The sequence below is a fragment of the Rattus norvegicus genome, chromosome 10 (genome assembly GCF_036323735.1).
Source record: "Rattus norvegicus strain BN/NHsdMcwi chromosome 10, GRCr8, whole genome shotgun sequence".
Lineage (NCBI taxonomy): Eukaryota > Metazoa > Chordata > Mammalia > Rodentia > Muridae > Rattus > Rattus norvegicus.
The window spans coordinates 47,559,699-47,585,721 of NC_086028.1; the positions used below are offsets into that span (position 1 = coordinate 47,559,699).

General features: G+C 37.2%; 1 protein-coding gene across 50 annotated transcripts in view; it reads right to left on the minus strand.

The window, feature by feature from the left end:
• The window catches only part of Ncor1 (nuclear receptor co-repressor 1), a 142,761-nt gene that overhangs the window by 60,847 nt on the left and 55,891 nt on the right, over positions 1-26,023 (minus strand). For 27 of the 50 annotated variants that reach the window (XM_063269690.1, XM_039086676.1, XM_039086677.2 and 24 more), the window contains 9 exons: positions 23,364-23,536; positions 19,952-20,042; positions 16,347-16,525; positions 14,936-14,990; positions 13,497-13,598; positions 9,001-9,128; positions 5,043-5,257; positions 3,759-3,821; positions 127-284 (listed from right to left, as the gene is read on the minus strand). In XM_063269690.1, coding sequence (XP_063125760.1) covers positions 127-284; positions 3,759-3,821; positions 5,043-5,257; positions 9,001-9,128; positions 13,497-13,598; positions 14,936-14,990; positions 16,347-16,525; positions 19,952-20,042; positions 23,364-23,536 — 1,164 coding nt within the window. Of the gene's footprint in view, positions 1-126; positions 285-3,726; positions 3,822-5,042; positions 5,258-9,000; positions 9,129-13,496; positions 13,599-14,935; positions 14,991-16,346; positions 16,526-19,951; positions 20,043-23,363; positions 23,537-26,023 lie in introns of all 50 variants that reach the window. The other 23 variants (XM_063269692.1, XM_063269691.1, XM_039086705.2 and 20 more) reach the window with 4 other exon arrangements.

Below are 26,023 nucleotides of genomic sequence, written 5' to 3' on the forward strand. Positions count from 1 at the left end.
ATATACACATGTCCATATTCATCATAAATATGAAAGACTAAGGTCAGTTCTTTCTTTCTACTATGTGGGTTCTAAGTGTTCTACTTAAGACATTTTTAAGTAAAAAAGGATAAACAAAACACTTACCACTACTGCTCTACTCACTTTCTGTTTATGTTGCTGCAAAAGGTTGTCAAGATTGTGCCGTCTTTTATAGTTAAAATAGAAGTTTTTACACTGGGCTTCACTTTTTGTTCCCACCATTTTGGCAATGGCTGCCCAGTTACGACCATGTTCTACCAGGCCTGCATTTTAAAAACAGATCAAATACTAAGTGATCAAGACACTTATTCAAGCAAGAGAAATATTAAAGCAACTTAACCAATAATACAATAATAGTATACTTTCAGATGTTTGTTAACATACTTCAATGTTTATTGACATAGTTACTGGCACAGAACTCACTTGTACTTTTATATATTCCCCCAAATTTAACATACTTGGTAAACTTTGTCCCTCACACAGATTCCCCCACAGGGATAAGAATGAAGCTGAACCTACAGAAATGGGTCAGAGGCTTGCAAAGTGGAGAAATTGGTATTTCTAGATCCTTGGAGATAGTATTTTAATAATAAACAAATATAAATCATTCAATGTATATAAAACTTTTAAAAATACATTTAAAAAATTAAAAGTTAAAAATAAAATGTTAAAAGGGTTAGGGAAAGTGCTTAAGGGTAAAGTAATTACCTAGCATACATGAGGCCCTAGGCCCAACCTCCAAATAAATCCCAATTTAGTATTTCTCTAATCATACATACTAAATACATGCAAGTAAATATATGTGTTCAAAAAATATGGAATATGGAATTTCACATATAGATATATGTAGAGCTATATAAAATTCAATACATAATGAATAGAGATGAACACCGGCTATGAAGATTACTATGAAGAGTTCCCTGTATAATAAACATTGGAGTATCAGCCAGGTACAGTGGCATACACCTGTAATTCCAATATTTTGAAGGCTGAAGCAGGAGGACCGGAAGTTCAAGGCCAAGTTTGAGGCTACATGATTTGTTGTATCAAAAATAAAAATCAAACATACTTAAAAAAGAAAGAAAGAAAATTAGGGGCTGGAAGGATAACTTATCAGGAAGTACTTGCAGCACAATCAAAGGAGTTATACTTAAATCTGAACAATCATGTAAGGGTATGTGAAACTGCTCATCCTGCAGGCCTGACGATCTGAGTTCAATCTCTGGAGGCCATACTCTGATGATGGCATGAGAGAAGTACAAATCTTTCTAATAATTATACACGTTTAACATCTGCCACTTATGGTAAATGAACAAACATATGTTTGTTTTACAAAATATTAAACAAAAATATTTTAAGATAGACACTTGAAACTACTTAGTTTTCACAAAATTTTGCTTATGTATGATTTTAAAATGTAACATTCAGAGCACACCTTTAATCACAGGCGTGGGAGGCAGAGGCAGGTGGATCTCTGTGAGTTCAAGGCCAGTCCCAGGACAGCCAGGGCTATTATTTAAAGAAACTTTGGCTAGAAAAATTTTTTAAAAAAAGCCATAGCGGGGTTGGGGATTTAGCTCAGTGGTAGAGCGCTTGCCTAGGAAGTACAAGGCCCTGGGTTCGGTCCCCAGCTCCAAAAAAAAAGAACCAAAAAAAAAAAAAGCCATAGCATTCGTCATTACCTAATAAACAGCAAAGGCTACATAAAATAAGTTCTTTTAAGGATTATAAGATAGTGTTAATTAGCTTTCTGTAAATTACTATTTACCCTGTAAAAAATTTTAGTTCACTTTCAAATTATACTGCAGTAGTAAACACTGATGGAAAAATAAAGTCTACAAAATGCTGTGGTACAATGAAGTCCACCCAACTACTAAAATAGCAGATACAGGACTCAAAATAGTATCTGCTTGGCCACAAATATTACAATCTCATCTCTGACTCATTTTCTTGGTAGTATATAATTACAAAACTTAACTAAATCTAGGCAGAAGGCTCAGTGGGTAAAGTGATTACTGAATGATCCAAATGACCTGAAATTTAACCCCAAACCCCACATATAAAGCCAGAATCAATGACACATACCCCAGAAGGTAGCATCCCTATGTGAGTGATGGGGAAAACAGAATTGATTGGAAGCTTATCAATGGAATGCAACAAAAACACAACGAAGAGATCCTGCCTCAAAAGCAAAATGGAAGGAGAGAACAGGATTCCCTTGACGTTCACTTATGGTCCATTGCATGTGTCATACACACACACTAACTAAACAAGCCAATCATTAAAAGAAAGATTTTACCAAATAGAAGGCAAGGAAATAGTCTCCATTCTATTTATACAACTTGCAAATAATAGGAATATATATATATATATATATTCATAATTTACCCCCCAAATTCTAATGCATATAATCCCAACTATTGTAGAAATACCAAAATAGTACTCTGCTCTCCAATGAAATCAAAATAAAACTCCAGAGAGAATTAAAAATGCTTCAAACATGGGCATCTCCAAATTAATTATTTACTGGATACTACTTACTTAAATTTCAAAATTCTATTTACCTTTTTAGAAAACCTTTTCGGGGTATAAACGGGGTCTTGTCACACAGTCAAGGGTGACCTTGAACTTAAGTAGCCAAGGCTGGCCTAGTCTTTGTACATGTGGCTATGTATGTGTTTATGCTTCACTTGCACAAAGGTGTGCACAAGTGTGGTGTGTGTGTGTGTGTGTGTGTGTGTGTGTGTGTGTGTGTGTGTGTGTGTTTGCTGGCTTATATGTATATATACCATGTGCACTTCTGGTGCCCATGGAAGCCAGAAGAGAAAATTGGATCGCCGGATACTGGAGCTGCACATGGTTGTGAGCCATCATGTGACTAGTGGGAACTGAAACCAGATCCTTTAGAAGAATAGTACTCTTAACCCTGAAATATCTCTTTAGCCCCTGGCCTATTCTTTTCAATGTAAAAAAATTTGTTTTATTTCACTATTACCAATCTTAAAAATAAATAAAACAAAAAAATAAACTCAATCTTTATACACTGCTGTATATTATAAATTGTTGTGTATTATACATGGCTGTATATTATACACTGTTGTGTATTATACACTGTTGTGTATTATACACTGTTGTGTATTATACACTGTTGTGTATTATACACTGTTGTGTATTATACACTGTTGTGTATTATACACTGTTGTGTATTATACACTGTTGTGTATTATACACTGTTGTGTATTATACACTGTTGTGTATTATACACTGTTGTATAGTATACATTGTTGTATAGTATACACTGTTGTATATTATACACTGTTGTATAGTATACACTGTTGTATATTATACACTGCTGTATATTATACACTGTTGTATATTATACACTGTTGTATATTATACACTGTTATATAGTATACACTGTTGTATATTATACACTGTTGTATATTATACACTGTTGTATAGTATACACTGTTGTATAGTATACACTGTTGTATAGTATACACTGTTGTATATTATACACTGCTGTATATTATACATTGCTGTATATTATACACTGTTGTATAGTATACACTGTTGTATAGTATACACTGTTGTATAGTATACACTGTTGTATAGTATATACTGTTGTATAGTATACATTGTTGTATAGTATACATTGTTGTATATTATACATTGCTGTATATTATACATTGCTGTATATTATACACTGTTGTATATTATACATTGCTGTATATTACCTTTTTTAGCAACTTCCATTTCTTCTTCCGTCCATCTTGAAGTCTCAACTGGTTCTGTAGAAACTAAAATAAAACGAAAACTCAGGCAAAGGAAATCCAAATTGAACCTGTCATTCAAAAAAATCATGTAACTGGTATCTCATTTGTCTTGTATAAAATTAGATAGTATCAGACTCTTAAGAGCCAATTAGATGGAAAATTTCCACACTTCTTAGTACCAAGATCTTTCTCAATATTCTCCGACAGACACCCTTAGCCACATGTTTAGCCCTATAAGGACAAAGGAACACAGTGACTCTTCTTTTCTTGCCACCAGAATGTGTAACCTAATCAAGCATCTACTTATTAAACTGTCTACAAGCTCCCTGCTTTGTAGCAGAAGCAGACACAATTAATAAACACAAAGTGTTTAGTATAGGAAGACATGTTTGATTATACTGCAGTCCATGCTGGTTTAAAAAGGAGGAAACCGACAATTTAACCACTAAACAGTAGAAAATGTTTATGTAAGTCATGCTTCAGAAGCAAAATGTCAACACAGAATAGGCATTTAACAACTAAAATGGAAATTATGAATACTTAAAAAATTATAAAACAGGGCTGGAGGAATGGATCAGAAGGTAAGAGAACAATATTCAATTCCCAGCACCTACATGCCAGCTACCAACTGTCTCTTACTCCAGTTCCATAGGATACAGTACCCTCTGCTGGCATCTGAGGGCAACAGGAATGCATATAGTGCACAGATATATATGCAGACAAAGCACACATACAAAATACAAATAATTAAATCTCAAATCTCAAGAAATATTCCTAAAGAGGGGAGAAATACATAGAACAGTTCATTAACTTGTTTTTATATTGTACAACTGGACCAGCAAGATGGCTCAGCAGGTAAGGGCACTTCTGCTGTAAGTCTGTCAGTCAGAATTCAGGGATGAAAACTGTCCTTGGACCTCTACATATGACCAGTGGCCTGTGTGTACCTACAATCACCAGATACTTGCACATACATGAGTGAATTAATATTTTATCATGAAAAAACAGAAAATATTTTATGCTATATGCCAAATAAAAAGTTTGAGAACAAAATGGTATACTAATGGAAGAAATGCTACACTGTAACTTATTTTCTAAACAAATTTTACATTCAAGCTTAATAAATTAAAAAGCAGACTTTAAGATCACTTCTTAGTTATCAGTATTGGCACCCCCTGCCTTACTTTCTCTCTCAAACAGAACTGGTAAGATAACGCCCTGCACAAAGCAATCACTTCTGCTAACCGGGCTCTGGGGGTGGTGGCAGCGGTGGAGGGGGCTCCTCAGTGGCTGCAGCAGCAGCACTGGCAGCTGCAGCTTCACTTGTCATGGACCTGGTGATCCGGCCCTTCCGACGCCCTTGGCTGTTAGCAGTCTTTCGCCCCCTTGGAGTGACCTGCTCTCTCTCCTCAGTTTCTTCTGCTGTGGCTTCTGTTCTATCCTTTTCCTTGGTTGTTTCTCTAGAAACAAACAAATTGAAGCTTTTGTGATTTAAAAGTATGGATTCAGTAAAGAGCATTTTTAAAATAGAAATTGCATAAATTTATCCAATCTTTTACTTTTTAAACTCTATCTTGTGAAAAACTTTATCATGTGAGAATTTTATCATATGAGATTTTTTTCAATAGCTTTGACTGGTTCAAGACACGCCAGAAGACTTGTATCATATACTAATAGACTTAAACTTTACCCACACCTGAAATGGAATATTAGACTTTATATATAGCAAAAGCAAAAGGCTTGAAATTTTTGCTTTTGCTTAAATTCTGTTAGTTTACTCTATGAAATGAAATTAAAGCAGGTAATATTCATGACTAATACTTATTGTGTAGTAATAATCTACAATACAATTCTACTAAATCAGAGCCTAGGTTCTGAACTAAGTCTAGATATGACTGTGCACAAACAACGCAGTGTGGTTTTCTGGTTGGCAGAACAGCTCCTGGATCAGGCTCCCTGAGATCCTCTAGTTCCTATGATTTACCATGACATAACATGGGAGAAACTCTGTGAACCTCGGTTTTCTGATCTATAAAATAAGATTAGTGATTGTGGTGGTTTGGGTGTGTCTAGAATAGGAAGTGGCACTATTTGAAGGTGTGGCCCTGTTGGAGTAGGTGTGCCACTGTGGACTTGGGCTTTAAAACCCTCATCCTAGCTGCCTGGAAGCCAGTCTTCTAGCAGCCATCAGATGAAGATGTAGAACTCTCAGCTCCTCCTATACCATGCCTGCTTCAACACTGCCATGTTCTCACCTTGATGATAATGGACTGAACCTCTGAAGCCAGACCCAATTAAATGTTGTCCTTATAAGAGTTGCCATGATCATCATGTCTGTTCACAGCAGTAAAACCCTAACTGAGACAGTGAGAATATATTTCACAGAGTAGTTACAAGGATTAAAGATATTAATTGAAGGGTTGGGGATTTAGCTCAGTGGTAGGGCGCTTGCCTAGCAAGCTCAAGGCCCTGGGTTCAGTCCCCAGCTCAAAAAAAAAAAAAAAAAAAAAAAAAGATATTAATTGAAGAAATTAATACAGTACCTGGAACATCATACACATTTATTATTATATTATGTCAAAACTTCTCTCAGTCTACAAAGAGCTTAATTATAGTCTCCAGTACTTAAGAAAATGTAATTCCTGATGAATATTGTTAATAGTATTATTATAAAAATATTTTGAGTATCTGAAGAATATTCTTTGTACTATTGATGATACTTATTATATTGAAAAATACAATAGTTAAGGGACTTTGTATCTGAAAGGACACAGGAGGTAAATGTGATCAAATATACTGTGTGTATTTATGAAATTTATAAGGAATGAGTCAATGTATTTTTTAAAGTACACATTTTCAAGAGTCAGTTATTAGTGGAAGATGCCATTTATTTTCACAATTTAACTACTTCAGATAAAAGCCTGTTGAGGTTTATCAAGGCATAGATATTCTCTCATAATAAACATATGCTTCAAGAATGACTCTATATCATAGTATAAATTAGAAACACACAGAGTTTACTCAGCTGTAGCCATGAGCCACTGCAAACCTGAGCATGCTGGACACTCTTTTAATCTAGTACTTGGGGAGGCTCGATTCAAGATGATTCAAAGCCAGCCTTTGCTAAAACCTAATGCCTGTCTTAAAATAAATACACAGTTGGGATTGATAGGAAATGCCTTTAACCCCAGAGTTTAGGGGGCTGACACAAGTGGGTTTCTCTAAATTGAAGAACAGCCTGGTCTAGACAGTGAGTTCCAGAACAGTCATGCCTATGTATAGACTCTCAAAGAAAAAAAAAACAAATAAATAAATGAACAACTATCCATCCCATCCCTACCTATTCCCATGCTCACCATCTCCTGAATAAAGTCAAACGTGTCCACCTTTACTAAAGCCCTACCAAATGAATTCAAAGGCCATCTGCCTTCTACTCCTCTCCTTCAGTCTAATGAAATCCCAGTCTTGTTCTCAGTGCACAGCTCTTCAAATTGGTTCTCTTAGCTGTGAGTGCCTCTTCCTATTCACCCAGGTCTGTGTCTTCAAACAAGTCTCACTGTTCTGCTATGTCTGCATTTCAGGATTATGTTCTAAATTCTGTCTGCATCTTGCCTAGTGTTCTCCTTCTTACTTACAAAGTACCCAAGAATAGGACATATCCTATGCATTTTGTCATCCTCTCCAAACCATAACCTAAACCATATACTATTACCTATGAATGCATGCTATGTAACTTAAACTTTTCTTTTTTCTTTTTTTTCCGGAGCTGGGGACCGAACCCAGGTAACTTAAACTTTTTAATGAAAAAAATTAAGTCACCTTCAGGTGGTTTTAAAACTTGCAACAAAAAAAGTAAAACAAAAAAAAAAAAATACCTTTTAAAAAGATAACATTTATAAGAAGAACTTTATAAGAAGAACCGTGACTATATGGTATAAAAATGTTTACCCTAAACCTAAAAACACCTTATTTTTGTTTTGTTATGAGTATCTTCTCAAGGTAGAAATGCATGAATGTCTAACTCTTAGTTCTTATTTATTTATTTATTTATTTATTTACTTACTTACTTACTTACTTATATGAATGAGTATTTCACCTGCATGAATTATGTCTTTGCACCATGTGCATGCCTAGTACTGGCAAAGACCAAAAGAAGGCATCAGATCCCCTGGGACTGAAATCATAGAATGTTGTGAACTACCATATGAGTGCTGGGATTCAAATCTGAATCCTCTCAGAGAGCAGCCAGTGTTCTTAACTGCTGGGGAATCTCTCTAGTCCCTGACTTATTATAAAATCATACAAGTGACTTATGAGATATTAAATGACAAAAACAAAACAAAACAAAGAACAGGCAAAATTAAGTATTTCTGAAGAGTCTATAAATAGCTCAATAAATATTTTTAAAGGCACAAACTACTGAAATACACAATGACTTTTATGAATTTCAAAGATGCATTCTTCTATTGGACTAAGTAAAAAAAAAGGCACACAGACTATGTATTTGGTAAACTTTGGCTCTTAAATGTCCTGCAATTGATTTAATGTTAAAGATTTGGTCCTAATGGGCGCAGTTTAAAAGTGTTGGAAGAGGTAGAACCTAGTAGGTCTTTATGTCAGTGTTAGCATGAAGGGAATAATGAGAGGCAGAGGCAGAGGCAGAGGCAGAGGCAGAGGCAGGCAGATCTTAGATTTTTTTTTCCTTTTTTTCTTTTTTCTTTTTTTCTTTTCGGAGCTGGGGACCGAACCCAGCGCTCTACCACTGAGCTAAATCCCCAACCCCCACCCACTTCTTTTGTGGAGGGGAGGGAGTTGTTCTTTGAAACCCTGGCTGTCCTGGAAGTCACTCTATAGAGCAGGCTGCCCTAGAGCTCACAGAGATACCCCTGCCCCTGCCTCTGCCTCCCGAAGTACTGGAAGTAAAAGCGTGTGTGTGCCACTGCCTCACTGATACTGCCTCACTGATACTGCCTCACTGATACTGCCTCACTGATACTGCCTCACTGATACTGCCTCACTGATACTGCCTCACTGATACTGCCTCACTGATACTGCCTCACTGATACTGCCTCACTGATACTGCACCTCTTAACCACACCAAGAACCTGTTAGTCAAGCCACACTGCTGGGGACTCGAACCACACACGCACTAGATGCAGCTTCAGATCTGAACCTGTAACATGTCTCTAACTGCTCCACTCACTTAGACTCTTCCTTCTCATCTTTTTCTTCATCATCCTTCTTTTCTTCTTCCTTTTTCTCCATTTTTTCTGCTTTATCCTCTTCTTTTTCTTCTACTTTTTCTTCTTGTGAGGGACGGGCAATCTGCTGCTAGAACATACCATCAGTTGTAAGATACAAAAGTAAAAGAAATCAAACTGACCAATTACAGTATTCACTTGGAACAATATTGGGGGGATCTCATTTACAGTAGTAGATGGGGGCACTGAGAATAAACCTAACCAAGAAAATGAACCAAGTCTACAATAAAGAAAACAAGAATAAAATAAAGCAACACAATAAATAAATAAAACAAGAAAGACCTCCCACTATTAAAGTGGCAACGTTAATGAAAGTGACCTAAAGATTTTGCATAATTCCCATTGCAAAAACTCCAATGATATTTTGGTGTTTGTTTTGTTTTCGAGACAGGGTTTCTCAGTGTAGTCCTGGCCATCCTGAGACTTGCTCTGCAGACCTGGCTTGCCTCCAAGTCAGAGAGCTGCCTGCCTCAGTCTCCAGAGTGCTAAGATTTAAGGTGTGTGTCACCACTGCTCAGGTTCCAATGTTGTTCTTTATAGAATAATAATAGACAATCTTACATACCGTTTGTATGAAAACACAAAAGACCCTAAATGGCCAAAAAGGAAGTATCAAAATCTGATCTTAAATTGCAACTCAGAATCATAGTAACAAAACCTACATGTAAACCGATAAAATAAAGAGCCCAAATTCATACAATTACAACAACTTAATTTTTAACAAAGATGTCTAAAGCATATATTGGAAAAAGACATAAGTAAAAATGGTACTTGGAAACTGAATTATCCAAGTGTATTAAGAATAAAATTATAGCCAACGTTCTTTTATATGCCCAAAAAATGAATGAAAGATATTTTTAATATAAGGACTATAAAGCTTTGAAATTGCTAGAGATGGTGCGTTAAGATACAGTAAGAGATAAGGAATGTGACTGACACAGTCCCTCTGGAAATCACTAGAGCTGTCTCTATCAGGACAGAGAACAAACAAACAGAACCACCGAAAACTCTTAAGATCCTACAGAAACTGCTTAAGACTCAATAAACGTTTTAAGAAAAGTAAAAAGACACAAAAGACTCTTAAGAATAGTCAGAGGTTCTTTACACATCTATGTTACCTGCTACACTGGTCACTAAGACTCAGAAATGGAGCCAATTTCAATGCCCATCAAGAAATAAATGACTAAATGTGATACAGTATACAATTTCATTTTATTCAGCCTTAAAAAATGAAATCATGGCACACAGGTACAAAAAGATAAATGTAGTAAAAATAATTGTTAAGGAAAATAAGGCAGACTAAGGCAGACAAGGTAAGAAATTATCTCAATGTATGTATGTGTGTGCATCAGCATGTCATGAAAGGAGGCCCACTGGAGAAAAGATCATGTCATAAAGGAGAGAGAAGGACTGGGAATGGAGGAAGAAGGAGACATCAAGGTAGGGTAGGCTGAAGAGCAGTGAGGAGGGATCAACAACAACAAAGCAAGACTGAAATTCAGTAATAATATCTATTACTTTGTAAACTAATTTTTTAAAATTGGATAAAGACAAATAAAATGTATTTCTCTTTACACAATCGACCTCCAATGATTTTTCTGTCACTTCTGAAATTACAGATTGAATTTCTGGGAACTCGCTAACGAGTACAGATGACTTTGTACCCCATTTCTTAGTGTCTTCGTATTCCTATTGTTTTGGTGTAAAAAACGCACATCTTTTCTTACACTGTCAGCCTCACCCACTAACCTTCCTGAAGACAAACAGCAGTGCTGGCCTCCTTCCCCGCAGGCACTGCCTAGGCCTGCAGCCCCTGGCATCAGGCATCCTCTCAGCTGCAGCCCACACCCCTTTCACCCTCAGTGCTCATGCTGTCATCCACTGGACGTCATCATAGCCACCATCTATTTGGCTATCAGTCTGGCTATTGTCTATTTGTCTATCATTTTTCAGAGTCTATCAAGAACTACATCTACTATTTAATGCTATTAATTCCCTCACTTGTATATGACCTTACCAATTTTTGATCTAGTTAATTCCCATGCAACTGGATATTTACTAAAATAAAATTTGATATATCAGGTGATTTTGAAGTGTATATTATATAACTATAAGATGATTTATTTTACAACTGAGAATGATTTTTTTCAGCTCTGACTTCCTATTTCTAGCAAGAGACTTGTGTTTCTAGCACAAGACTTGTTTCAAACGCTAATAACCTACAGGCTAGAGAGATGACTCAGCAGTTAGGAGCACTGGGTGTTCTACCAGGAGTTCTGAGTTCAATTCCCAGCACCCACATGGCAGCTGCCAACATAAAGGAACGGATGCCCTCTTGGGTGTGCAGACAGATACTCAGACAAAGAACCCATATACATTAAATAAACAAATCTTAGGAAGGAAGAAAGGAAGGGAGGAAGGGAGGGAGGGAGGGAGGGAGGGAGGGAGGAAGGGAGGAAGGAAGGAGGGAGGGAGAAGGAAGATCTGGTTTAAACAAGAGGTAACAGAAGTTCCTTTTGTTTCGGGCACATATGTAGAGAACCACAGTGCATGTGCTTTAGGATGTGGTAGGCTCTGACCTAGATAGTCCTAACCCGCTGGCTGCTGCAGAACAGGCCCATTCGAAAGGAAACTTTCTATAAGTGCCTTCAACAGACATAGCAGCTCTTGTCTGGGTTTCTCTTTCCTTTAAAACTGATACTTACAGTCAAGAAAACAAGTTTCATTCAGCTAGGTGAGTCCACCTAGCATGAAATAAGACATTCTCTACAAATAAAAAGGCACGATATAAAACCAAATAAAAATTCAAATCAAAAAAATAAAAGGTGTCTGTCCTCAGTGTGAACACTGCCCTGGGGATTTTGGAGTAGCATCATGCACTGCTGTATCTAACTGTATCCCTAACACCTATACATAAATTTTTGTATTAGCAAAAGTTCTCCAGTTACACCAGGCAGTGGTGCACATACCTTTAATCCTAGCACTAGGTAGGGAGAGGCAGGTGGATCTCTGTGTGTTTGAGGGCACTCTGGTCTACAGAGTGATTTCCGGACAGCCAGAGCTACATAGAGAAACTCTATCTTGAAGAAGAAAAATATACCTCAAGTTAATAAAACAGAAAGATGAATGATTTCCCCACTTTGTAAAAGAGGGCAAAAAGAATGCAGTACTACTGCTTTACTACCAGTCATGCTTTCTTTTAAAATGTATTCAGACAATAAACAGAAAACCTCTTAAGTCTATCCTGTCAAAGACACTAATAATTAATACCTTTAAGGAAACTAAATTTCAGACTAACTTCCCAGAGAGCAAAAGCTCTCGGTCAACAGAACACACACTGGTATGAGCAGCAACTACTTACAGGCATTTCCTACAGGCTTTACACTGCACTCTGAGGATTTTGGCAGTTTCCATACTGATGCTAACATAGACACATCACTGTTGCCAACCACAAATGCAAAAAACAAGGTTCTAAGCACAAGCCCATGGAACAGGTAATGGGATGAAGCTCTTGGCATTATACTCAAATTTTAGCCTCTCTAGAGCATTCTTCCTAACTACCAATTACTTTACAGTTTAGACAGACATCCTTCCAACTTCAAAACTACTAAATGATAACTATGTTTCTGGATACATTGAGAGATAAAAATATGCTGGTGTAAAGACAGAGAAAGAAACAGTGTCAAAATGAGGAAAAGCAAAAAATCCTGAAGAAAAAAAAAAAAAACAAAAAAAACCCCAAGTATTTGAAAATGAAGTAAGTATTTTTTACCAATGACTTGTATGATAGCTCTGGTCACAAACAGGCCACATAAAACTCCCATCTGCAGGTATTCTCATGGGGACATACCAAGAATGAGGGAATGTTTGAAATTACGCCACATCCTAACGAAACAAATTCTTTTTTTTTTTCTTTTTTTTTAAAAAAAAAAAAGATGAGTGTGTGTGTGTGTGTGTGTGTGTGTGTGTGTGTGTGTGTACACATACACCAAGGACACCAGAAGAGTGTAGACATAGGGTATCCTGAGTCGGGAGTTAGTTATAGGCAGTTGTGAGCAACCTGACTCAGGTCTTCTGATAGAAGCAAACTGGATCCTCTGAAGAGCATTCAATGCTCTTACATAAAATAATATCCCTAGTTGGATTTTATTTTTAATGTATGTGTGCCTTTGTACAGACATGCACATTAAAGTCCAGGTACCACTGGAGGCAAGGAGAGTGCATCTGGTCTCTCAGAGGGACTCACAGGAGGTGGTAGGTGGCCACATGTGGGCACTGACAATGAAACTCTGCAACAATGTCTGCACTCTTGCCCTCCACAGGACCTCTCCAGCCCAAGCAGACTTTTATTTGGATTGCAAATAACACCTGCCTCAATGTTCTTTTGTCTTCATATTTCCATCAACTTTGAAACATTTACCTAGTAAAAATAATGTACCTGATTTCTGCCTCTGCGTTTCCCATAATTTCTTCTCACAAGGGCTTTATAATTCTCGTTTTTCTTGGTTAAATAGTAATATAAAACACAATCAGGCACGCTCTGTAATAAAGAAAAGTTTTATTTAATGTTTCATTTTAATTCTGTAATAAAAATATTTAAAAATTTTTATATTTCATGTTTAAATATAAATATTTTCAAGAAAAATTTCTAGTGTAGCCAAATCATAAATTAAAAACAAAGCCATGAGGCCTTAAGTTAAAGCATATCTAGGCAGATAGATAGGGAAACTAATATACAAGACACCTACGGTTGCCTTAATCCAAACTATGCTAACAATTCCAGAAACATTCAATGTGCTCTTATTAACTGGCAATATACTCTATTATAAATGTAAAAACTCAAGTGTCTCTTATGATTTTTTTTTAAGATTTATTTATTTATTATATATAAGTACACTGTAGCTGTCCCCAGATACACCAGAAAAGGGCATCAGATCTCATTACAGATGGTTGTGAGCCACCATGTGGTTGCTGGGATTTGAACTCAGAACCTCTGGAAGAGCAATCAGTGCTCTTAGTCACTAAGCCATTGCTCCAGCCCTCTTACAATGTTTTAATCAAAAACATCAAAGCTAATTGACTACAAAATAACAAGCAAAGGGAAATCAGGACTGCTATTTTAACCAGAGAACAGAACTAATAATGACCTTTAAAAACTCAAAGTAATTAATGTATTCTTTGGGAATAGACATTAGATCATTTTTTGAGAAAATAATGAAAGTTGCTTTTGGTTCTCTCATAAGAACCACATTCACTTAATTTTTTTGTTATTTGGTTTTGTTTTCTATGGCAGGTTTCACTGTGTACCCTGGCTGTCCTGGAACACACTCTGGGTGGCCTTGAACTCAGAGATCCTCCAGACTCTGCCTCCACAGATTAAGGTTAGGCACTAACACCTCCTGGCTACTTTAAAAAATGTATGTTTTGTTTTGAGACAGGGGCTCAACTACGTAATTCTGACTGGCCTAGAACACACTATGTAGACGAAGCTAGCCTTTGATCTCTGCAAAGCTAGGTACCTCTATAACAACAATATTTATTTCTAGTTTGTGTGTGTGCACATGTATTGGTATATGTGTAGAAGTCAGACATGTTAAGGTCACCCTGAATTGGAATTACAATTGGTTGTGAACCATTTTATAAGGCTCTCTGTAAGTGGTGTATGGCCTTCTTAACCACTGTAGCCTCTCCAGACCCTGTGCTTACGATTATAATGTAATTATAATTATCACTTTATATATTAATAAAACTACCAGAATGTTTTCATCTATCATAGTCCTTTGTAAATTCAGTTATAGTTAACTACTATTACTTGTTAGAACACAAAAAAATCCAAACACATTACAAGCCTAAAAACATCTCAGTATTTCTTCTTACCTTCCTTTCCAAATAGGATGCAATTAGTCCAAAGTTTTTTGGGTGCTGGATAAACCTGAGTTTAAAAACAGAAACAGTACTGAAATGCATCACTCAGCCCAAAAGAGGATTTCTATAACATCTTAGAGCCGCCCAGAGGTCCAGGAAACAACAAAGAGGACAGGGGTGGAAAACTATAAGAGGCAGAAGATGGAAAGGAATGCTGTGAACTGCTGTTTCAGAACATGACATCATCATTGCACTCAGAAACTCAAAGCAGAGGTCAGCTACACAAGACCTTTGCTAGTATCAAGTCCTTTTCACATTCTAGCAAGGAAAGGACCCAATCTCACTGGATGAGCTACTGGCATTGAGCGGCTGATAATGAAGGGAGAGCTGTGTTTCCTCTGATAAGTAGTTAACAATGTTTTAGGAAAAAAATCTCATGGCCAACTTAATGGATCACATTTTTTTTTTTTAAACAAACATGAAAATCGAAAGTGAATTTGTTAGGAAAGTTGAATGGATGATAGAAGAAAATGGGAGACAGAGGAATGGAATGAATACAATAAAATAAATTATATGAATTTATGAAATTATATAAACAGAAATATTAATAAGAATATATACACATCCAAATGTTTTAACAAAATAAGAAATAACTGGAAGAATTATGTCTAGTATAAATCAAAGAGAGTCCTCACTGCCTACTGGATAACAGAGATATAAAGAATTTTTAAATGGCTGAGTTTTTAAAGGGAAGTTTTAAATTTTGGGTTTTTTGTTTTATAAGATGGGGTCTTACTACATAGCCCTGACTGTCCTGGAGCTCACAGTGTAGACCAGGATGGCCTCTAAATCAGAGACCACCGGACTCTGTCTCTAGATGCACCCCATACCCTGTTATTGCTAAATGTTTACAGGAAGCTGCCTACTATCTATGGTTACTGTAAGGCACAGAAATCTGTCCTTTAACAAACCTCCCCAAATTAACCTGACTGCACCCAAGTTTAGGAGTCTTTCCTAAAATGATTCCATATGCTCATTTCTTTTTTTTTTTTTTAAAGGTTTATTCATTTATTATATATGAGTACACTGCAGCTGTCTTCAGACACACCAGAAGAGGGCACCAGATCCCTTTACAGATGGTTGTAAGCCACCATGTGGTTGCTGGGATTTGAACTCAGGACCTCTGGAAGAGCAGTTGGTGCTCTTAACCACTGAGCCATCTCTCCAGCCCCATATGCTCATTTCTTATCTGCTAACCATTATCCTACCTACAAGTTTATATGAAGATAAGTTTATCTATTTCTCACAGTATTCACTCCAATGCCAACTTGGAATGAAAGTTTTGTAGAAAGAGTTCACTCTCAAGTAAATGTCAAACACTTTTACTAACTTCTGTAAGAGAATAATTTAACAGTTAAGTTACTTGTCCTTAAAGATCTCCTTTTCGTGGTCAGTCCAAACATTCATAAACTGTCTGTCTTTATAAACCTTCATTGGATCCTCCATGAGCCCATTCATATTGATGAACTTGACCCTTCTTTGTTCTGCATCAAACATCATCGGGGGAATCACAGAAAGCTGCCGCATTTGTTTCTCATTATTCTGCAAAAAAAATAAATGCTGTTTAGTTAGGATACTATTAAAATTTTAAGGGAATATAGACTTTAACAGTTAAAAAAGTCTGTAAATGACAATGACATACATCATAATCATTTAAGATTCTTATCATTGTAAATTAAGCTGGTTTACTAAACTATGTATGTGTATGACTTTTCTCAAAGTATGTTTATAAACACAAGTTTGCATAAAGAAATTTCTTATAAAACTATAGTATTTATCTAAAAATAAGCTCTTTTTTTTCCCCCGTAAAAATATTCCCAAATTATCAAGTCTTACTAAGTTCCAGGGGGTGCTTTCAGTGGTTTGAACATCAATATTTAGGACTAACATATTAGCTTGGAATCACTTTATCTGATAAGCATTTTTAGAACACTTTCAGTTGTACCCTAACAGAATTCACACAGAAGCAAGCAAAGAAATTTAATGCAGATTTAGTCATTAGGTTGTCAATCGTGCATTTCCAGGTGATTTTAAAAGAAATATAGAATAATGATTGTGTTTTACAGCTCCTGAGTATATCACTTGCATAGAGAGCACACAAGATTATATGCATTATGTATTACGACTTCAGAAAATAAATTCCAAATATAACTTCAATGTGTTGCAAAAAAAAGTGTATGTCTTCTACTCTAAATGGAAAGGATTCTAATGGGCTCAATAACACGTTACAAGGACTAAAAGAAAAAAGAGGCTGAGAACAACTGACCATTATGTAACAATGCATAGAAATATCTGCCTTATAAAGTGTGGGATGCATTTCTGTAGCTGAATATTACAATCCTCCCCCAAAGGCAACACATTCCATGAGATCAAAAGACACTTCAGATCTTCTCTGTAGGAAAACATTATCAGAAGTGAGAAAAGAGGTCAAAACCACAAGCACACATCTATTTTAATTGGTACAACATCCTAAGAATTGAGGCAGCTCATAGAAGCCACCCTATGACTTTCTACTTTCTTCATGGCTCAAGTGACTGGAATTAACAAGTAAGTCATAGGATCATATAACACAATATGAATAGGCACAAGAAAAATTTTAATACATGTAACAATTGAAATATACAAGCAAGCTATTTTTACACTTAAAGGAAAACTCAAACTGCTTATAAAATGTAGATTAAATAAATACAGGCAGTATGTATAGACTAATGAAACTGTTTTCTCTCCCTCACTAGTAATCTAACTTTCTAAGATTGAATAATTTGATGGTTTACTTATGACTTGGATCCAATACCTAAAGCAGACTAGCTTGTAGGGGCCTATAGAAATGTAATTGATTCAATAGATAGAGGAAAGAACACAGGGCTGGAACAAGATCCACTCGTATGGCCACCTGGTTCTGCTACCCACAGCATTGTGGTCCAGTGCCTACCTGTGCCTTAGTTTCACTATTTGTAAAATAATAACTAGAATCTTTCTTGTATTTTAGTTTAGTGAGATAATACATATATTTATCATAGCAATTTTAAGTACCAAGTCCAGTCTTCAAGACAGTAAGCCTATAGTAATCTACTACAACTTGGACCAAAATAGTCATAGAAAAAAAAAGATGTTTGGTAGAGATCAAAGCAGACAGGTTTATGACACTATTTATTTTTATTTTTATTTTATGTGCATTAGTGTTTTGTCCGCTAGTAGTATGTCTGTGTGAGGGTGCCAGATCTCCTCCACCTGGAATTACAGACAATTGTAAGCTGCCATGTGGATGCTGGAAATTAAACCTAGGTCCTCTAGAAGAGGAGCCAGAGCTCTTAATTACTGAGCCATCTCTCCAGCCCGTCATATTCATTATTTTTTACTTGTTAGTATGCTGAAAACATGTAAGCATAGGTTTTATGTGCCTGATTTCCAAATCTTTCAATAATTTAAACTAAATCTACCTTAATTTTTCAAATGAATTACTACTTGGATATTTAAGTTCTCAAAAAACTCTACCCTTAAAAGATTACATATTACTTATGTATCTATATATTTACACATAGCATTTATTTTTAAAATGTACAACTATAAATAATTATCCTTAGGGGAAAATCACAGCAAAAATAACTTTCAATTTTTGAAACAAAATTCCAGAAACTCTGTATCAAAGAAAAAGTAAATAACTTTTGGTCTTTGTCATAGAAAAACTGAAGACTGCTGTTATTTTGAGAGTCTCCTGTATCACAGGCTCTATTTGACAACGTTGGGTCCTGATTTTTTTTTTCTACAGAGATCAGTCTGCCTCTGTCTTCCAAGTGATGGGATTAAAAGCTTGTGTTGGGGGCTGGGGATTTAGCTCAGTGGTAGAGCGCTTGCCTAGCAAGCGCAAGGCCCTGGGTTCGGTCCCCAGCTCCAAAAAAAAAAGCTTGTGTCACCATGCCCAGACACTATCCTTATTTGCTTTTGATTGTTTTTGTTTTGTTGTGTTTGAGACAATGTCTCATTAAGCAGTCCCAGCTGAGCTGGAACTTACTATGTAGACCAAATCACAGAGACCAGCCTGCCCCTGCCTTCGGGAGTAAAGGCATGCAGCACAGGAGCAGGTGTTTTGTTTTGTTAAACTATGGGCATGACATGTGAGTGCAGGTGCCCTCTAAGGCCAGAGACAGCAGTCAGAGCTCCTGAAGCTGGGGTTAAAGTGCTGTGCGCATCCTGCTGCTGGGTTCTGAGCCGTGAACTCGGGCCCTCTGGAAGACGGCTAGAGTGCTCCATCACTGGGGCGCGTCTCCAGCTTCATCTTTGGGTTAGTTTTATTAATCTCCAAGTGGTAATTTTTCACTCAAATTTTGTAGCTTACTATGACCATCTTTGCCTGGGACAATTTACCTGCCCAACGATGCACGTACACTGATGTACAGACGTCACTACTTCAATTCACTATGCCCTCTGGCGAGCAAAGCAGATGCTCCTTCCCTCCTTGCAGAGATGGAGCTAGCAGCTCGGTGTCACCCAAGGCTCGTTCCAGTCCTGTTGCTTCTCCCTTCCACACTGAGTCCACCCTCCCTTCTAGTCTCTCACACCGTAATGGGCATCTTTCTTCTTTTGTTTTTTGTTTTTCCAGATAGTCTTTCTCCAGATAGGGTTTCTCTGTGTAGCCCTGGCTGTCCCAGAGATTGTTCTGTAGACCAGGATGTCCTTGAATTCACAGAGATCTGCCTGCCTCTGCCTCCCAATTAAAGTCATGTGCCACCTCCCAGCCTACCAGAGCTATTTCCTTAACTCTTCCCAGATCTCCTTGCTGACACAGAATCTTTGTAAAAAAAATTTAATCACACTACTTAAAACTATGAAATGGTTGACCTAAGTCTCTAGAAAACTTCAAGCACTATTACGTAAAGTATCCTTGTCTACACACTGGTAAACATTTACCCCCTGAGCTACAGAACTAAAATGCTTAAATAATTAACTTGAATTAATCAATTTTCTTACCTCCTGCTCAGAAAGGCCATCAATAATTTCGGAAATCTCATGCTCACTCCTAGCAATGGTGGCTGAAAGACCAGCTCCCCTCTGACCAACTCTAAATATGAAGAAAAAATACAAATATGTTTAAAGGCTTTTTATGTATGAATACTGGAACTATATAGACGAAGCTGGCTCCAAACTCATGATCTGTCTGTCTCTGCCTCCAAGTGCTAGCATTAAAGGCATTCATGTCATTGCCTAGCTTAAAGTGAGAATTCTAAAACTATTTTGTAATCATTCTTTGAAACTTTTTTCACATGAACAATTCATCTTGATCATATCCACCTCCAGTTCCTCTCTCCTCCCATTTAAGACCTCTACTGGTTTTTTGTTTAGTTTTCTGTGTAACCCACTGAGTTCAATTGGTGCTAACTGGAATGTTGACTGATATTGGGTTGAGCATGCATAAGTCTGTCCATAACTACAGCTTCTTAAGTTCATTAATGACATATCTAAATCATGTCCATGTCCATAAGATAGGACACAGAATGGGACATTGTGTGTGTGTGTGTGTGTGTGTGTGTGTGTGTGTGTGTGTGTGTGTGTCTGTGCGCGCGCGGCATTTCTGTAACGCAGGTGTGCCTGTAAATGTGTGCAGATATTGGGTGTCTCCCTTGATCACTCTTAACAGGATTATTTTCTAAGCCAATAGAAAGTCAAAAAACAAAAACAAAAAAAAACAAACCCTGAAATTCAGTGAATACTTTCAAGAGGTGTATGCATGAGTCACTATCAAATTAGCAACAACTTAAATGTTAAGAGATTTAAGTTACCCATTGGACTGGGGATACGGCTCAGTAAAGTGTTGCCCTACATGTATATCAGGACCTGGGTTTGATCACTAGCACCACAAACAAAAAGACAAACAAAAAGGTTATAAATTCTAGTAAAATAGTGCAATGAGGAATGGGGAACCTGTATTAAAAAAATATATGATTAATGTCATGTCTGTTTCTTGTCTACATTTTAAATAATGGCAGAGCAAGCTTGGAAAAAAACATTGCACATTTCTAAAATATAAGAAAATTACCAAAAAATAAAATCAACTTTAAGATGTGTGTCAGTTTGTATGGGCATCACGGATGAGGTCTCATTCATACCTATTCTTTAAACATAAAAGCAATTCACAGTACAAAGTGTGATTTACTCCAGCACAAGGGAGGCAGAAGCAGATGGATCTCTATAAGACTTAAGACAGACAGATTTCTATAGCAAATTTCAGGACAGCCAAGGTTACATAAAAAAGACTCTGTCTTTAAAGTAAATAAATACATGAATCAAAAATTATCTACTAAACGCCCTCCAGATTCTTTTTTAAATCTTATTTTTATTTTATGTGCATGGGTGTCTTGCCTACATTTATGTCTGTGTACCACACACATGCCTGGAAACAACAAAGGCCAGAAGAGGGCATCAGATCACATAACCAAACCTGGGTACTGCAGGAAGAGCAAGTACTCTTAACCACAGAGCCATCTTTTCATCCCCATACAATTTCTTGACTCAATAATGAATTTCATGCTGTTTCATTATGTTGATTATTAAGAAACATTCAGGTCTGTTCTTACTAACTATCATTTTGAAAAAAAATTAGTACTTTCAAGAATTAGAAGCTTAAGATGGGGGAGGATTTAGCTCAATTGGCAGAGTGCTTACCTAACGTGCACAAAGCCCGGGGTTCAATCTCCAGCACTGCATAAACTAGGCATAGTGACACAGAGGAACTAGTAAGGCCAGCACTTGGAAAATAGAGGCAGAAGGGTCACAGCCACATAGTAAAATACCAAGTCAGCCAGGGCTACTGAACTACTCCAGATCCTTCTAAAGGGGATAAAAAAGAATTAAAAGACCTAGGGCCACAGAGATAGTTCAGCAGTTAAAGAGAACCGGCTGCTCCTCCAGAGGACCCAACTTCAATTCCCAGCACCCACATGGCAGCCCACACTTGGCTAGAATTCTAGTTCCAAGGGAATCCAAGGCCCTCTTCTGGCCTCCATAGCCACCAGTCATATACATGGTGCAGACGCGCACACAGGCAAAACATTCATTCACATGTATAAAATAAAATAGCTAAAGAAAAATAATCACTTAGATTTGATATACAAATTAAATATACAGAAAATATTAAATTCACTAAGAAATGATCCTTAAAGCTGACAAAATGGGCTTATCCTACTAGGTGGAATCACAGAACCTACTCCTACAAGTCATCCTCTGACCTCCAATCAGTATTTTTTTTTTTCTTTTCTTTTTTTCGGAGCTGGGGACCGAACCCAGGGCTTTGTGCTTGCTAGGCAAGCACTCTACCACTGAGCTAAATCCCCAACCCCTCCAATCAGTATTTAATGTGGCACATGACCCTCCCACATACAAAACCAAAAATGTATAATAAGTATAATTTTAAAAACTTAGGCTCGGGGCTGGGGATTTAGCTCAGTGGTAGAGCGCTTACCTAGGAAGCGCAAGGCCCTGGGTTCGGTCCCCAGCTCCGAAAAAAAAAGAACCAAAAAAAAAAAAAAAACTTAGGCTCAAAATTAAAATTTCTTGCAGGCAGTGGTGGCACACACCTTTAATACCAGCATGAGGGAGGCAGAGGCAGACAGATCTCTTGAGTTTGAGGCCAGCCTAATCTATAGACCAAATTTGAAGACAGCCAAGGATACACAAAGAAACCCCGTCTCAAACAAAAATAAAACACCCAGCCCCTTACCTGCAGCAGCACCTGCACCTGGCCTGAGCAGCACACTAGAGCTGGCCCTGCTGGCATGACCGCGGGAGAGGGCGTAAGAGTGAGAGAGCCAGCTATGCCCCTTGCCTGAAGCATTGGGTGAGCTAGCTGAGGCAGTGCTGAAGAGTCCTCCCTGGTGGTGTGGGTGCAGCTAATAAGCTGGCAGGCTTATTATTAGTTCAGATAACACCTAGGCCCAGATACAGGGCTTTGAGTTGGCCTACCCCAACATCTACCCAACAGTGAACAGCTGAAGCATTCGAAGGGGCTGATCCTCCAGATCCAAAGCAGCACAGGACAACAACAGGATATCCAAGAGGAGTCCCAGTGAGGATCCAGTATTGATAGTGTAGCAGAGGCCTTGATCCAGGCCAGTGCCTCATTGCAATGAACATTTGCAAGCAAAAAAGTTGGACAAAAGGGTATTCTGTGAGACAAACTGTGGCACACTACAACTTCCACAATGAGATTTCTATTTTCTTTTGGGGACAAGGGTAGAAGACAGTTACAAAGGGAAGGGATTTATGAGTGGGAATGAGGTACATGATGTGAAATTCACAAGGAATCAATACAAAGTTAAGTAAAAAAAAAAAAAACTTTATGATTTGAAGGGAAAAAATCACAATTACTAAATATCAAACTACATACCGCTGAAATCTTTCTTGTTGTTCTCTTTGTTTTCGAATTTCTGGAAACTGCTTCTCATAGTATTCCCTTGTTTTGCTTTCTTTTGCTTTCCTCCGAGGATTATTTTCTATTCTGTCCACTTTTTTCTCCCATGCCTCCATGAGTTGATCATAACGCTGGCAGATTTTTTGTTCCTATTAAACACCCGTAGCAAATTAATAACAATTAAACTGAACTCATGATTTGGTAAGTCTAACCCTTTAAAATATATTCCATTTCTTAAATTGAAAACAGAAATTAAGTACATTTGGCTTGTATGACTCAGCTAGATGAACTCGCCAAGAATACTTTCCCTGGAGATTTTACTAACCATTAGCACTATACAAATTTACAAACTCATTGACAACCACCACTAGTAGTGGTTGACAAGCTTTTTTATTTTCCTGATAACATGCCTTGTCAAAAAGAAAGGAAAAAGAAAAATATTTACATATTTCATCATCTAATCCAGTGGTTCTCAACCTTCCTGGTGCTGTAACCTTTTAATTCAGTTCATCATGTTGTGGTGAGCCCCTACCATAAAATTATTTTCATTGCTATTCCATAACTGTAGTTTTACTTCTGTTATGAGTCATAATGTAAACATCTGTGTTTTCTGATAGTCTCAGGCAACTTCTGCTGTGAAAGAGGTTACTTGAGCCCAAAGGGGTCACAACCCACAGGTTGAGAACCACTGTTCCAATAAATCTTAAAGGCAACCACTAGTATTGTATTGGTACCTATCCAAACTGTCAGAGAAAACATGCACATTTAACAGTTTCTCTATCATTAGAAGTTTCTCAGCCTTTTTTTTTAATTAGTCAATTTTTTTTTTGATAGCACAGAAAAGGCTGGAATTAGCTATTTATCCTTCATTATAAAAAAGAAATCTGGTAAAAACATGAAGTCAAGAATTAACACTATGGTTAAATAAGTGAATTTAAAAGACAGAAGAACTCTCCATTATGGGTACAGAACTATGTAAATATCTGATACCAGGTAAAGGAAAATGAGAAGGGTCTTAGGGACACTGCTAACATTAGTCACCTTAAGAGAGACTGGATAGAAGAGTATTTCTTCCTCACGCCATTCCCTCATCACTCCTTCCAACATCCATTTGCCTTTTGTGCACTTCACGTTTTCTCTCTTTCTCTCCTCCCACCTCCTTAATTCAAGTCAACACCATCATCACCCAGAGTGAAGCAATCGTCTAGTAAATGTGGTTCACATCATTTCTGTTGCTTTCCAAAGCAGAGGAGATGGAAGCCAGGGCCTGGCTCATGCTAGGTCAGTGTTCAGGTCTTCCCATGCATTCTCACTGTTGCAACCAGATACAAATTCTTTTGTTGTTTGATACAGGGTTTCCTCTATCTGGAGATGGCCTCAAACCCACTAGGTAACTAACCAGGACTTGAACTTCTGATCTCCCTGCTTCAGCCTATTGAGTGGGGATTACAGGCATGTGATACCATACAGTTCATTTGGTACTAGAGATCCAATCCAAGGATTCATTCATGTGAGGCAAGTACTATACCACTGAGCTATATTGCAGCCCCAGATGTAGACAATTAAAATACAAACCTGAACCTGAGAATCTCATACAAAATTGTGAAGGTGACCTCCAGGACAGTGTACCACTGAATCCCAGCATCCTCATCAAGCCTCCCACTTCCAGCTCATTCACTGTAAACTCAGCAGGTCTAGCCTGTCACATTAGATCTCTTATTTAATCTGCTTCTTCTGTTTATGGACATTTGCAGTGTACTGGCTTTCCTGTTTAGTGGCCCTTCTGGCTTCATATCTGCTTTAGGCATCCCGGTTTACACACTTGTAGTCAGTTGTGTGCACGTCCTCACATTATGATCACAATACTGAACCTGCCTGCTGGTATATCTGCCTCCAAGAGCAAAGTGACATGGCTAGCTGACTTGCTTTTCTGGAATAATACATGGAACACTATCCACAACTGATAAACACTTATTAAACAAATCAATAAACACACAAACTACAATTATTCCAAAGCATGAAAAAGTTTATGTGCCAGTGATTATATCACTAGGAGTAATTTAAAAAGTACCACAAATACAATAAAATGAATGAACAAAAAAGCTAGTTTCTCACTAATATTAGTAAGTTCGGGGGAAGAAAAAATATTCAACCCCAGTTATTTAGATAGTATCTAACAGATAAGACTGGTAAATATAAACTACAGAAATTTTACACCAAATAAAAGCTGCTGTCTCTTGTGCTTTATGACTGTTAACCTGTTAGGCCATTAAACATAAGGTAAAGTTCATTTTTAACACAGGTTCAAAGAACTTCATTTCATTAACAATCTGAACTTAAATGTATCTATAAAATTATTACAAAAATAATTTTCTGAAACTTAATTTTTATAATTATAACCATAAAACTATTAGACAGCAAACTGTGTAATTAAATGAGAAACTATTCCAGTGTGCAGACTAAGCAGTTTCCCTAAGGATGGACGAGTAAGATCCCATTGGGATGACATAACTTACCGACATTTGTTTGAGCCCTAACAGACTGAAAACACAGCATCCTACTCAGCTTTGGTTTTTTTTTTTGTTTGTTTGTTTTTTGTTTTTTGACTACTCACCATTCTGCTGAATGAAAATATT